At 46.3% G+C, this 13,385-nt stretch overlaps 1 protein-coding gene and 1 long non-coding RNA gene across 11 annotated transcripts in view; both read left to right on the top strand.

Moving 5' to 3' along the window:
- Positions 1–1,053: 1,053 nt before the first annotated feature.
- Positions 1,054–3,349, top strand: LOC136012856 (uncharacterized). Its single transcript, XR_010611992.1, has 2 exons — positions 1,054–1,629; positions 2,427–3,349. It is a non-coding gene; the product is annotated as an uncharacterized LOC136012856 (long non-coding RNA).
- Positions 3,350–8,144: 4,795 nt separating this feature from the next.
- Positions 8,145–13,385, top strand: part of EMSY (EMSY transcriptional repressor, BRCA2 interacting) — a 40,773-nt gene continuing 35,532 nt past the window's right edge. For 9 of the 10 annotated variants that reach the window (XM_065678906.1, XM_065678904.1, XM_065678902.1 and 6 more), the window contains exons 1-3: positions 8,145–8,278; positions 9,294–9,402; positions 12,939–13,038. In XM_065678906.1, coding sequence (XP_065534978.1) covers positions 9,333–9,402; positions 12,939–13,038 — 170 coding nt within the window. In that variant the 5' untranslated portion in view covers positions 8,145–8,278; positions 9,294–9,332. Of the gene's footprint in view, positions 8,279–9,293; positions 9,408–12,938; positions 13,039–13,385 lie in introns of those variants that run through there. The other variant, XM_065678898.1, reaches the window with a different exon arrangement.

Genomic DNA, 13,385 nt, shown 5'->3' with positions numbered 1-13,385 from the left:
AGGCAGCAATGTTCAGCATGCAAGAAGGTTTTCAACAGTGAGTAATCAGTGCTAGAGCAGGTAACTAGAAGGCAGGGCGGATTCTGCATCCTATGGGGGCTTCAGAGTTGAATTAGGTGGTTTTCTGTAAATTGGGCTTGTTCATTCTGGAGAAGAGAAGGCTCCTTAAGAGAGACCTTAGAGCAGCTCCAGTGCCTAAAGGGGCTACAAGAAACCTGGGGAGGGACTTCGGACAAGGGCCTGTAGGGACAAGACAAGGGGAATGGCTTTAACCTGCCAGAGGGGAGATTGCAATGAGCTTTTAGGCAGAAGCTCTTCCCTGTGAGGGTGTTGAGGCGCTGGCACAGGGTGCCCAGAGAAGCTGTGGCTGCCCCATCCCTGGCAGTGCTCAAGGCCAGGTTGGACACAGGGGCTTGGAGCAAGCTGCTCCAGTGGAAGGTGTCCCTGCCTGTGGCAGGGATTGGAGTTGGATGAGCTTTAAGGTCCCTTCCAACACAAACCAGTCTGTTTCTGTGATTCTACCATCCTGTGTCGTGGTTTAAGTCCAATCAGTAATTCAGAAAAACCACACAGCAGTTCACTCACTCCCCGCCCTTCCTCCCCCTGCTCCCGGAGGGATGGGGAGGAGAATCAAAAGAATGTAACTCCCATGGGTTGAGATGAGAACAGTCCAGTAACTAAGGTATAACACAAACCACTGCTGCTACCACCAATAATAATGATAAGGGAAATAACAAGGGAAGAGAGTACAACCGCTCATCACCCGCCAACTGATACCCAGCCTGACCCTGGCAGTGTTCTAACCCGTCCAGGTAACTGCTTCCAGTTTATACGGTGGGCATTACGTGCTGTGGTATGGAATACCTCTTTGGCTAGTTTGGGTCAGGTGTCCTGTCTCTGCTTCCTCCCAGCTTCTCCTCCTCCCTGGCAGAGCATGAGACTCAGAAAGTGCTTGGTCAGACTAAACATTCTGACCGGCAACTAAAAACATTGGTGTTATCAGCACTGTTCCCAGGCTGAAAGTCAAAACCACAGCGCTGCACCAGCTACTAAGAAGGAGAAAAATGACTGCTGCTGCTAAAGCCAGGACATCCTGTTATCTATGGAGCTGCCTTTGTCATCGAGTCTCTGTAGAGAGTAATCAAACACATCCTTTACAGCTGATAGACTCACTTGCTTTCCCAGCACTTATAGCACGTCTAACCTAAAAATATTTAGTCAAAATCAGGAGCAAGTCATTCATTGATGATTTGATGTGAACTGAAAAGTAATACTTGGTCTGTTGACAGGTTAAAAGCTTAACTCAAGGAAGAACACACAAGCATCCCTAAAACAGAACACAAATTGCATCCCAGCATGGCTAAATTCTGCTAAATGCTAATCTGGGATGTGTTCTTTGAATTGTAGAAGTGTGCTTGAATCAACAGTGGTTTTTGATACATGTATGTGAGCACAGATATGCACACAAGTCATGCAGTGAAGCTATAACTGTAATACTTTGCCTTATTCCCACTCTTCTATTCTGAGAAGCGGCTGTGCTTTCTTCCCAGCAAGTTTACACGTTCTTCACCAATGCACCACGCTGCAACGAGGATGGAGGTTTGCATCAGCCTCCCTGCATTGCACAGGGTACCAGCTTTAATTCACCTTTTGACATGGCACAAAACGACACAGTGAGGGGGTTTTTGTCATTATCTGAGGTTATTTAATCAAGTTATTGCCTCAGTGTAGTGAAGCGATGGATTTAAGCCTTGCTGATTTTAGGTACTTTGAGGAGTGAAGCTCTTATGATTTGTATAATAACTGTGTGTGTTGAATATAATGTGTATTACTTATAATACGGGAAAAAAATCTGTTAACTTGCAACACAAACCTGTCTGCAGTGAAAGCAGTTGAAATAGCTTTGGATTTAAGTACAAGCAGTCCTGGGTGACAGTGCCTGTATCTGACAAGGCTGTGTGTAAAAGGCTCCTTTGGCAAGCCACTGGCACTGGAACGTTGCTGAGGGTTCTGCTCTTACCTTAGCCAGGATTAAAAATGGGATTGGAAAGTGTTTAAGGAGGGAGAGTGAGTTTAGGAGCGGTCTGAGGGCAATGGAATGAGATTCAGAATTGCTTATGTGAGGAAAACGTACCGAGTGACTGAATAACCTCTTAAGCGGAATCCCCATTGGTTAGACCTTTAAATGAGAAACCAAGAAAAAGACAAATAATTTCTCTAACTTCTGTTAGAACTGAGGCTATTTCTCTCATATGCAGACAAAATACTTTTAACCATCTTTAAATACCCTCCAATTTTAAATCACCTATAACGCTGCATTCATCTGGCTATAAAAGTATAGTGGGTTTCTTGCTTCTTTCCTTAATTGCTGGTAGACTGAGCCAAGTAATATGATTTTTTTCCTTGATTTTCCCATTTTCCTTTAGAAATAAGACTCTTGGATGCTGAAAATTCACCGGTTACAGCAGACAAGGAGTAGCTGCGCATTGTTCCCATGTGCATAGTACCTCGGTGATGCGCCTCTGTTCTACCTGGGAAAGGCTGCTCTGAAAAGGAAGGATTATGTCAGAGTCTGTATCAATTAGGCTGTAGCAATGCGAGTGGAGACGCAGTTAATAACCCACAGCAAGGCTGCTGTGCTCATTTCCTATGAGCGCCTAAAGAGCTGAGAGGCGCAGCTTTGTCCTGGTGACCTGGGCTGCATACAAATCACCTCCCCGCTCCTCCCTTGGGCCATCGCATGCTTCCAAGCTCATTGTCTTCCCCCTTCTGTTGTCTTCGGGGATAGAAGGAAGCGTGGTGAGACACACATTATTCTGTTAGTGCCAAGGGAGTTTAGTTAATTAGAGCAGTGTCTGTAATTGATGAGAATCCTATTATTTAAGCTGATGGGGGATCTGGGGATGTCAGGTTGTAGAGAACAGGAGTGCTTGATGGTCACTGCATTTCTTTACTGGAAGGAGGAAGAAATTTTGCTTAAATGCATGTATTTGACCAAATTCTGGATTCCCCAGAGTTGGACACTGTTAAGATTGGACAGGGTGCTGGGACATCCAGTCTAGGTCATGCTTTTCCTAGAAACCAGATGATCCTTGAGGTCCCGTCCAACCTGGGATTCTATGATCCTTAAGAAGAATACCCAGCAGTATGCTGTTATAAATAACAATGTGTGGCTTTTGTGTATCACCATCATTAGGTTTTAAATGCTTTATACAAGTGGAAAATGGAGGCCTGGAGAGGTGATACAACTCATGCAGTATTGCTCCCCAAGTCACCATCAGATGAAGAGTACTTCGTGTCCTGATGAGTCCCAGTTTCATCTCTGCTGGCTGTGATAGGAATGCTAATGGTGAGCTGCTGTTAACACACATCTAAAGTATTAGCCTAATATGACCAAGGTACAGGAAATCAGTGATTTCAGTTTTAATTATTTGACTTCTTACCTCCCCTTGACTGCCAGAGAAAATGGATTATTACAAACTCCTTTGAAGAGATTCAGAGCGGCCCTGCGGAGAAGGACTTGGGGTGTTGGTCAATGAGAAAATGAACATGAGCCGGCTGCAGTGTGCGCTCGCAGCCCAGAAAGCAACCGTATCCTGGGCTGCATCAAAAGGAGCGTGACCAGCAGGGCGAAGGAGGTGATCCTGCCCCTCTGCTCTGCTCTTGGGAGACCTCACCTGGAGCATTGTGTGCAGTTCTGGTGTCCTCAACATAAAAAGGACATGGAACTGCTGGAACAAGTCCAGAGGAGACCACGAGGATGAGCAGGGGACTGGAGCACCTCCCGTATGAAGACAGGCTGAGGAAGTTGGGGCTGTTGAGCCTGGAGAAGAGAAGCTGTGTGGGGACCTAATAGCAGCCTTCCAGTACCTGAAGGGGGCCTATAGGGATGCTGGGGAGGGACTCTTCATCAGGGACTGCAGTGACAGGACAAGGGGTAACGGGTTCAAACTGAAACAGGGGAAGTTTAGATTGGATATAAGGAGGAAATTCTTTCCTGTTAGGGTGCTGAGGCACTGGAATGGGTTGCCCAGGGAGGTTGTGAGTGCTCCATCCCTGGCAGTGTTCAAGGCCAGGTTGGACAGAGCCTTGGGTGGGATGGTTTAGTGTGAGGTGTCCCTGCCCATGGCAGGGGGGTTGGAACTGGATGATCTTGAGGTCCTTTCCAATCCAAACCATTCTGTGATTCTATGATTCTATGACCCCGTGGGGTTTTCACACTGTTGAGCATTGCCTCCTTAGGAAAGACCATGAAACACTGCAGCCCTTGGTAAGTTTGTCTCTTGGTTTACTTTGTGAACAGTCAGAAAGTGCTCTGTAATTTTGGGCCTCATTAAATAATGACTCAGAGACTGAAGATGCAGGTAATGAGCACTAAGAAAGTGATTAGCACCTAGAAGGCAACTAAGGCTAGAAAAAGTGCTGGGATTTTCATATTCTGCGTTTTCTTCATTTATCCACACTGAATTCCTTCATTTTATATGAATTTACTGAGAATATGTGGGAAATTCAGCCGTATTTCTGTATTAAAGAAATAAGCCCAAACCATATTGGCTTTATTTTCATGGTTTTTTAGCCTATAGTTGGAACACTCTTGACATTTTGTTCCTGACACATAAATAAATGCTGTTAAGTCTCAGGCTCCTTCAGGTGACCTCCTTTGATTAGGCTAGATGATCCAAGCTAGCTGCGTGAAATCATTCTGAGTCCAGATAACCTTAATTTAGTCTTATGGAAAGATCAATGCTTCTCCTGGGACTTGTTAGTGCTGCACATCAAAGACAGCAGTGACTTTTATGGCACAGAGGGCCTTGATTCAGGGACCCCTTCCACTGGAGCAGCTTGCTCCAAGCCCCTGTGTCCAACCTGGCCTTGAACACTGCCAGGGATGGGGCAGCCACAGCTTCTCTGGGCACCCTGGGCCAGCGCCTCAGCACCCTCACAGGGAAGAGCTTCTGCCTAAGAGCTCATCTCAATCTAAATCTAAATCTAAATCTAAATCTAAATCTAAATCTAAATCTAAATCTAAATCTAAATCTAAATCCAAATCCAAATCTCAGCATCTGCTCCTCTGCAAGGGATCCATCCAAGTTGGTTGACTACTGCAGAGCTGTGGCCTTGCTTCAGGTTACTTAAGCTTTACAGAACTGATTATTTGTGTGTTTTGGGTGGGTTTTTTCCTTTGCCCATGGTATCCCAGCCCTCCCATATTTATGGGTAATGGAGAATTGATTGTAGGTTAGTCTGAGCTAAATTGCGACGTTGCTGCCGTGACTACAAGCACAATTCGGTCTTCAGACTTTCTGGACTTATTGCATATTCCTAGCTCTAGGTCTTCTTTTTAGTAAAACCAAGCAGTATTCATGTAAATCATCTTTAGAATCACAGCAAACACAGCTTCAGACACTTCATACATAACTGGCTTGGTTTTACATTTCTGTTCTGCATGCCGAAGGAAATGAAGCGTATACTATTTCCTTGAGTACATACATATGTATGCATGTGTGTCAGTCCACTCTGCCCATAGTAACTTTTGATCCTGTTAGTGAATTCCATCCACGTTTGGAATAAAAAATTAAAGATCTAAAGAAAAGAGACCAAATTCATGTAATGAAGTTTAATGAATATGGCTCTGAGCAGGCTAAGATAATGCATTTGTGCTCTCTCTGAGCCGTGTTGTTAGCAGAGATTTCACTGGGGAGCGTGTATGAGAACAGAGTGCATTAATAAACAAACCGAGTTGAAATACTCAGCTAAAATCTACACCTTAGTGGATAAATTTGCTTAATAATAGAGGGTTTGGTGTTTTCTTGCTCGTGGAATGATTTATTCTACAAATATAAGGGCCAGCTGTTAAGCCCATCAGAGGCAATAAAACCGATGCTCTGCTGGAGCATCAGTTACAACTGATGAATAAACCTCAACAAGGCTATTTTATTCTGGTGAGCAGCAGGGTCTGTCCTGCCTGTGCCTATTGATCAGAGCAATCCAACAAACAGACACATTTCAGATGGGTTTGCAGTGGAGTCTTTGGTCTGCAGACTTCAGCTTGTGGTCCTAATGTGGTCTGCATCATCCTCAGGTTTGTGCAAAGCTTAGCACATATATGAAGTAGTACAATGCAGAGATGATGCTATTTGCCTTCAGCTGGTTCTTGTTTAGGAAGGCATTAAAATAGGAAGGAAATTTGTTGTAGCTCTCCCGCAGCATCATTGTTTTCAAGTGCTTGAGTTATATACACCGCTGTGAAGAACAATGGGAAACTGCAAGTGAGAATGTGTCCATCAGTGATCGCATTGAAGGAATATTTCTATCTATAGATGGGTGGAAATAGCAGCACTCACAGATCTGGGAATAGGTGGTGTGATTCCATGCACCCCATCCATCCGCCTTGGCTTCACCTCAGCCAATGTCCAGCTGGTTCTGGCATTATGGAAGCAAACTATAACGGGGTTTTGTGAGGAAGAGCGGAATAAGGAGGAGCCTTTCCTTCCTCTTCATCAAACTCTCTGGCCCCAGTGTGACTGTTTGCTTTGCAGAATCAAAAGGCATGCAAGAGGACTCCCAGTCTCAACAGGCTCAGCAAAGAAAGGAGTCAAAGATAGCTTGAACAGTATATATTTAATGAGAAGACCTTTCCCCAAATTTGGGTAATGAGATCAAGGTTTGTACTAGTATTTATATATTACATATTATATTATATTATATTATTATTATATTGAAGATCAGCTGAGAAAGTTGGGGCTGTTCAGCCTGGAGAACAGAAGCCGCGTGGAGACCTCAGAGCATCTTCCAGTGTCTGAAAGGGGCCTATAGGGGTGCTGGGGAGGGACTCTTCATTAGGGACTGTAGTGAAAGGACAAGGGGTAATGGGTTCAAACTGAAACAGGGGAAGTTTAGATTGGATATAAGGAGGAAATTCTTTCCTGTGAGGGTGGTGAGGCACTGGAATGGGTTGCCCAGGGAGGTTGTGAGTGCTCCATCCCTGACAGTGTTCAAGGCCAGGTTGGACAGAGCCTTGGGTGCCATGGTTTAGTGTGAGGTGTCCCTGCCCATGGCAGGGGGTTGGAACTGGATGATCTTGAGGTCCTTTCCAACCCTAACTATTCTGTGATTCTGTATTATTATATGATATTATTATATATCATATTAATTTAATCTATGTATTCATTTCGCACTTGCAGAGAACAGGCTTGCTCTATCAAGCAATATGGATGCCCCATCCCATTTAAGGGACCTTAAAGCTCCTCCAGCTCCAACCCCTGCCCCGGGCAGGGACCCCTTCCACTGGAGCAGCTTGCTCCAAGCCCCTGTGTCCAACCTGGCCTTGAGCACTGCCAGGGATGGGGCAGCCACAGCTTCTCTGGGCACCCTGTGCCAGCGCCTCAGCACCCTCACAGGGAAGAGCTTCTACCCCTTTCAGTTTAAACACGTCCTCCCGTGTCCTATCAGTCCCACTGCTTCTCATCATCGCTCTGCAGAGATGCTGTGATTTCTGTTTCTAATCTGATCTAAGCACTTTAAAAGAGATGCAATTTACTGCTTATCTCGGAAACTCGGACGGTAAGAAGTTACAACCGCAGTTAGACACAAAGGAGCCGTCAGGCCCAGGACTTTCGGTATCTTAAGCTGGACGGTGACAAGCGCACAACGGGAAGGACCCAGCCCGGAGCGGGTGTGAGCCTGGCTTTAGGGCGTTTTACAACCATATTGTGTGCACGCACCGCGTTTGACAACAGCCCGCACGTAACCACCGCCGCTCCTAACCCGTAAAGCTGGAAACAGCCCAATGACGTCAGCGCTGATGTCAGAAAAGCACATTCCTCCGCAGAAGCGGCGCCAAGCCCTTAATTCCTTCAGTTTAGGGGTGTGTGAGATGCCATTAGACCACACCGCGGCGGAATGCGCTGGAGGGCGTTTGTCCACTCCCGGCTCCCGTACCCGCGGCGGAGCCATGGCGGGACGCCCTTCCCCTCTTCCCTCCGTGACTACAACTCCCAGCATGCTCCTCCCTCCGCGCATGCGCTCCTCGCACTCCCCGCGCCATCTTGCCAAATCGTTTCATCCATCTCCTCGCTCGAAGGCAGCGCTGCGACTACAACTCCCGGCGTGCTCCGCGGCTCTCACGCATGCGCCCTGCTTCCCGCCGCCATCTTGGCCCGGGGACGCGCTGCCGCCGCCGCCGCCACTAAACAAACCGGAGCGCGGTACCGTGAGGGGAGGGGGGGGGGGCCGTGTCGCCGCGGAGCCGTTCGATGTGCCGGGCACGGCCGGGCAGGTGGGTCCCGCTCCCCGGCAGCTCCTCCTCGCCGTGCCCCGGGGCCGCTCCCCGGCAGCGGAGAGGGGCAGCTCCGCTTCCCCCGACGGCGGGGACCCGCCGCCCCCCTCCCGGGCCCGCGCCTTGGCCCCCGCCTGCAGGCCGCTGGCGCTGCCCCTCCGCGGCCGCCGCCCGCTCCTTGCCGGCTTCCGAGCGCGGTGGGGATCCAGCGCCGCTGCCAAGGGCCATGGGGGGCACCGGGGAAGGGCGGGCGGGGAGCCTCCAGGCGCCGTCTCCCTCCTTGTACAGATGATCCTCCCTCCGCCTAACCCGGCGCTGGCGCCGGGGCTTTTGTTCCCGGTGCCCACCCCGCCGTTGTGCCTTTCCCTGCCCCAGCCGGCTCGCCCCGCTCGCCTCCGGCTCCTCTTTTCTCCCTTTATTATCTTCATTGCGACGGGGAGATGGGGCTTCTTCCCCCGCCACCCGCGGGATGTCGCCGCGATGCGATGGGGCGAGGGGGTGTTCCCGTGTTTTGGTTTGCGGTTGGTTCCCGGGGAGGGGGGGATTTAGTGTTGGAAAGCGAATTTTCACGGTGGTTTTTTGGTTTTTTTTTTTTTTTCCGTTCTGTCATATAATGGGCTGGTGCTAAATGCGTCCCCCGGGGGGGAAGGGGGAGCGTGCGGTTAGCTGTGGAAGAGTTCTTATAATAGGTGCTCTGTGCATAAAGAGAGGGAGGAGACTGGAGCATCAATTCGGAGAGCGTTTCGGCGTGAAAAAGGGCTTGAGAAGGAGGTGGGAAACTCGGTAAAAAGGCTCGGGCGATGAAGCTGAGCTAGAGAATATAGGAAGTCCGTGCCCTTGTGAAAGCGCCGGATTCCTGCATGGCACAGCGTGCCATTACAGAGGTTGGAGTGTGGGGATGAGAGGGAATGTGCCGGTGGAGTTGTGAGCAGGCTCAGGAGAGTTTGCATCAATCGGTTTGGGAAATCAATACGTGACAGACTCGCTCTTACTGTATTTATATTCTTTTTTCCAGCGAGGCTGAGCTCTCTGGAAGTGCAAACAGGAGGGCAAGATGCCAGTGGTGTGGCCAACTCTATTGGATCTCAGCAGAGATGAATGCAAGAGGATCCTTCGCAAACTGGGTACAGTAAGATGCAGTTTGTGGGTCTGTATGTTTGCCCTTTTAAGATTTGCCTGCCTGCTGCTTCCATGGAATACTTTAATGTGTCTACAGGCAATTGTCTAAAGTCATTTCCTGCATTCTGCGTGTATCATTGGTTTGACAGCCCTGGCTTCAAATGATGCTTGGCAGATGCTTTCCGCCAGAGCAAAATGAATAGTGCAGAATTGGCTTGGTTTGGGCGAGTTTCTCATGGATGTCCTAGTCCATCTCTGCCTCGATGGTGCATTGCTGTTCTTTATGTTCTTAACGGTCTTTATGACTGTTAGCATGCACAGGATACTCTGTGAAAGGAGGGTCCTCATTTGATTTTCAGTTCTGTGTTAGGCACCTTTTTGTACCCAAAAACCCCCGTGAAACCCTGGTTTAACCTGCCCTGCACGGCTGAGTTCGAGTAATAAAGGTAAAAAATGAATCTGTGATGGTTTGTGATCTGCAGTAACACAGATTATCAGGGAAGTGTGAAATCAATATGTTCTCAACTGTCATAAGAACCGGAGCTTTTGCATTGTTCAGTATCTGAGACCCCTGCCTGACAGAGGTATATACTGGGAGGCTTTTTGGTGCTCTGGCCTTGTAAATGTGTGAGACATGCTTTTGTATTTTAGCAGGTAATAACAATGTTTGTTCTTTCCTCACACATCCATTTTGGGCTACCACAGGAGACAGTCCTTTGTTTGACCATTGATCTGATCTTGTGCAGTCATTTCTGGGTTCTTAAAGATGAATTTAATTAGTTAAAGGTTTTTTTGCCACTTAAATGATACATAATACGAGAAGAGAAGAAAAACCCCTTAGGTTTCTTGTCAGACTTTGTTCTGAGGAGCATAATGTAGGAGATGATGTCAGGAAGAAGGTTGAGACTCCCTCTAACTTCCTGTGCCTGTCACAGCTTTTCTTGTTCTCATTTTACTGGGACATTGAAAGATGATGTGTTGTGCTTCTTAACTGTGCCAAGGCTCTTGTGCATGGTGAAGCCATCCCCTATATCTTCTGAGAGTTGAGAGTGTATTTTCCTTGTTTATTTAATTTCTTGGGAATCTGGGAGTTGCGTTCAGTTGAAACGGCGATGTTGCACACAGCATTCCAACTAAGCTGTACCCCCGTTGAGTACCCTCAGCCTTAAGCGAGGCTCAAGAAGTAGAAAAACTAAGAGAAAGTGCAGGATGCCAAAAGATTTGGACCGGATTCGTGCTGCTGAATTTTGTTAACGTAGCTCTGCTGGCTGGAAGCATGGAAAGAAAACTTCCACCCCAGCTGCTGGCAGAACCTTGCTGGTGCAGCTGAGCCAAACAGAGCTGCAGCTACACCTCCTTCAATGACATAACCTAGGCCGACAGGAAAAGAAATAAATAATAAAACCCTCTTTTTGGTTTTTTTCCTTTCCCTGTTTTTTTTTTTTTTTTTCCTGGCATGAGCTGTGTCCCCACAAGGGGGCCCTGCGTGTGTAGCAGAGGGTCAGAGCCCGTAGGAGCCCTGTGTTTGCTAAAGAGAAGCTCTCAGTTTAAACCCATGTAACTGCAGGGCTGGAAGGGGAAGGAGCACTGGCAATGGGAGTGAATAGCTGTCTAAGGATTATATCCAGCAATATTCATCTGCTTTAGTGGGTTCTGCTTTTCCAGCTCTCAGCCCAACATCCATCGTGCTCCATCCCGATTGAAATGCGGTGGTATGGGTGAGGCTGAAATGCACCCTGAGGTGTGCAATAGCTAGCATAGTTCTGCAGCCTTTGTGGTTTAGAACTGAATAAAGGCATGATGATAGCACATTACGCTTGAAATAATGATAGTTGTTTGTGAATCCTGTTTTGTGAAGCTGTTTGATGTGTTTTCTGTTGGAAAGAGAGCACACCATTTAGTGATTGCTACATAGATGCACTGTCACGGAATGGTTTGGGTTGGAAGGGACCTTAGAGCTCATCCAGTTCCAACCCCCTGCCACAGGCAGGGACACCTTCCACTAGAGCAGATTGCTCAAAGCCCCATCCAACCTGGCCTAAATAAGGGTGAGGAACCTACTTACAACTGTTCTGAAATCTTTACTATCTTCCAAAGGGCCAGAATGTGCATTTTTTAAAGCCCTGGTGTAAAGGATCTCTATCAAAAATGCAGAAAGAAACAAAAATCTAATAATGATACAGTTGTATCTGAGAATTAACTTCATGTTGTTAACAGAGGAAAATAATTGGTATCTTAAATACTGTAACATGTTTGTCTAAATAGATGTTGATATTAGTAATAACCATTGCATTAATTAGCAAATATTTTATAACTGAAGCTGTAAGTGCTTCTGTAGGCCACTCCTCATCCCTGTGCAAGGCTACATGGTTAACCAAAGCAACTCTGCTTTGTGTTTTGTCTGCTTAATCAGGACAGGAGAGCAGGCCTTCTTTTCAGCACAATTCCTTGATTTGATTTGTAAATTAGCTCTTTGGAAAGCTTTTCAGATGAGCAGCAGCCTTTTGCAGCAAGCATCAGAAGTGTTAGGTTTTAGCATACCCCTTTTATTTTGGTTAACCAGGATATGTTGTGGGGTTGTTTTGGGTTGGCCACTGAAATGGGGGTGCCAAAGCCAATTATGGAAGTGTCAAAAGAATTTGTGTTTCTGGTTTAAAGCAGGAGTTGCAGTGATGTTTCCTTACCCTGTGCTAAGCTTAAAACAAGTAGTCATTGTTTGGCAAATCAGCAGACTCCATTATTTCATTAGGTGTATTTTCACCCTGCTTCAGAGGACACAATTCAGACATTTCAGTAGCCTTTAACTGTTTGATTTTTATTGAAACTCTCATGGCATGACATTTGGATAGGTCACCTAGAATTACAAATTCACCTTAAATGAGAGTTGTATGTTGGTGAGTTAATCTTTGTGATAGTTCTACAGTTAAGAGTAGCTCTACATTTAAGAGTAGCTGCATTGTTTCTTTTGTGTTGAGCAGGTGTAATTCAGTGTGTTGTGTCCTTTTCAGATTCAAGTAGTTGTACCTATCAAGTAAATGGGCATAAAAGGTTGTGATGATTCTATTTAACAGACTAGAGCTAATGTTCTCCACACTCATTAAGGAAAGGCATTATGGAAAAATCAGTTGCTCTTTTGATAGTGCAGTTCTTTTTCAAGTCAAGCTTTTCTGTGGAACTTTTAACAAGGATATATGTTAAAAGATGTTCTTCTCCTGCTTCTAAAGAATTCTGAGCTACTCTCAAATTTGGGGTCTGTTCCTTCAAGCTTTCTGGTTGAACTGTCAGCTCAGAGCTTGACATTCAGTTGGGTTTATAAACTGGATAATCCTCTGTGATAGAATTGTTTCATAGAAAAGCTGTACGCGGCAGAGTAATTGACTGTGAGAGTTCTAAGTCATCAATCTCTTTTGAGAAGCACTAAATAATTGAAAGACATGTTCCTCTTAATGACTTTGCAAATTAATAGAATACTGTCAGAAACATTTTTTTCCCCCCTTTGCTGTGAGCATTAAATAAAATCCTATTTGTTCTAATTCTTCAGAACTGGAAGCATATGCAGGTGTCATCAGTGCCTTACGTGCACAGGGAGACCTTACGAAAGAGAAGAAGGATCTTCTTGGAGAACTCTCTAAAGTGCTTAGGTAACCCTGACCTCTTTAAAATCAGAACCAACGACCTGTTTTCTTTTAAGGTATTGCCTGTACTAGAATCACAAAGCAAATCTTAATTCTGAGGAGAAATTCTCCATCTTGTGGAGGTTTAATTCCTCTTCTGCTTTGGGTTTTTAACAAGGAAAACAACCGTGCCTCTGGTTGAAGCTTTGCTGTTATGGTGCTTTGTGCGATACAGTGTTAAAAGCTTACTGGTAGCTCATGAGTGTATGCTGGCTTCATCAAGGTACAGCTTCAAGGTTGTCTTCAAGAAAGAATGCTGTGTGTTCTGAGCAAATTTGTCTGCCACATGCTTTAAATTTATTGCTCTCATTAGG

Source organism: Lathamus discolor, chromosome 4, assembly GCF_037157495.1.
Source record: "Lathamus discolor isolate bLatDis1 chromosome 4, bLatDis1.hap1, whole genome shotgun sequence".
Lineage (NCBI taxonomy): Eukaryota > Metazoa > Chordata > Aves > Psittaciformes > Psittacidae > Lathamus > Lathamus discolor.
The sequence above is the reverse complement of the archived record's forward strand: the minus strand, read 5'-3'. Positions and strand labels throughout refer to the sequence as shown.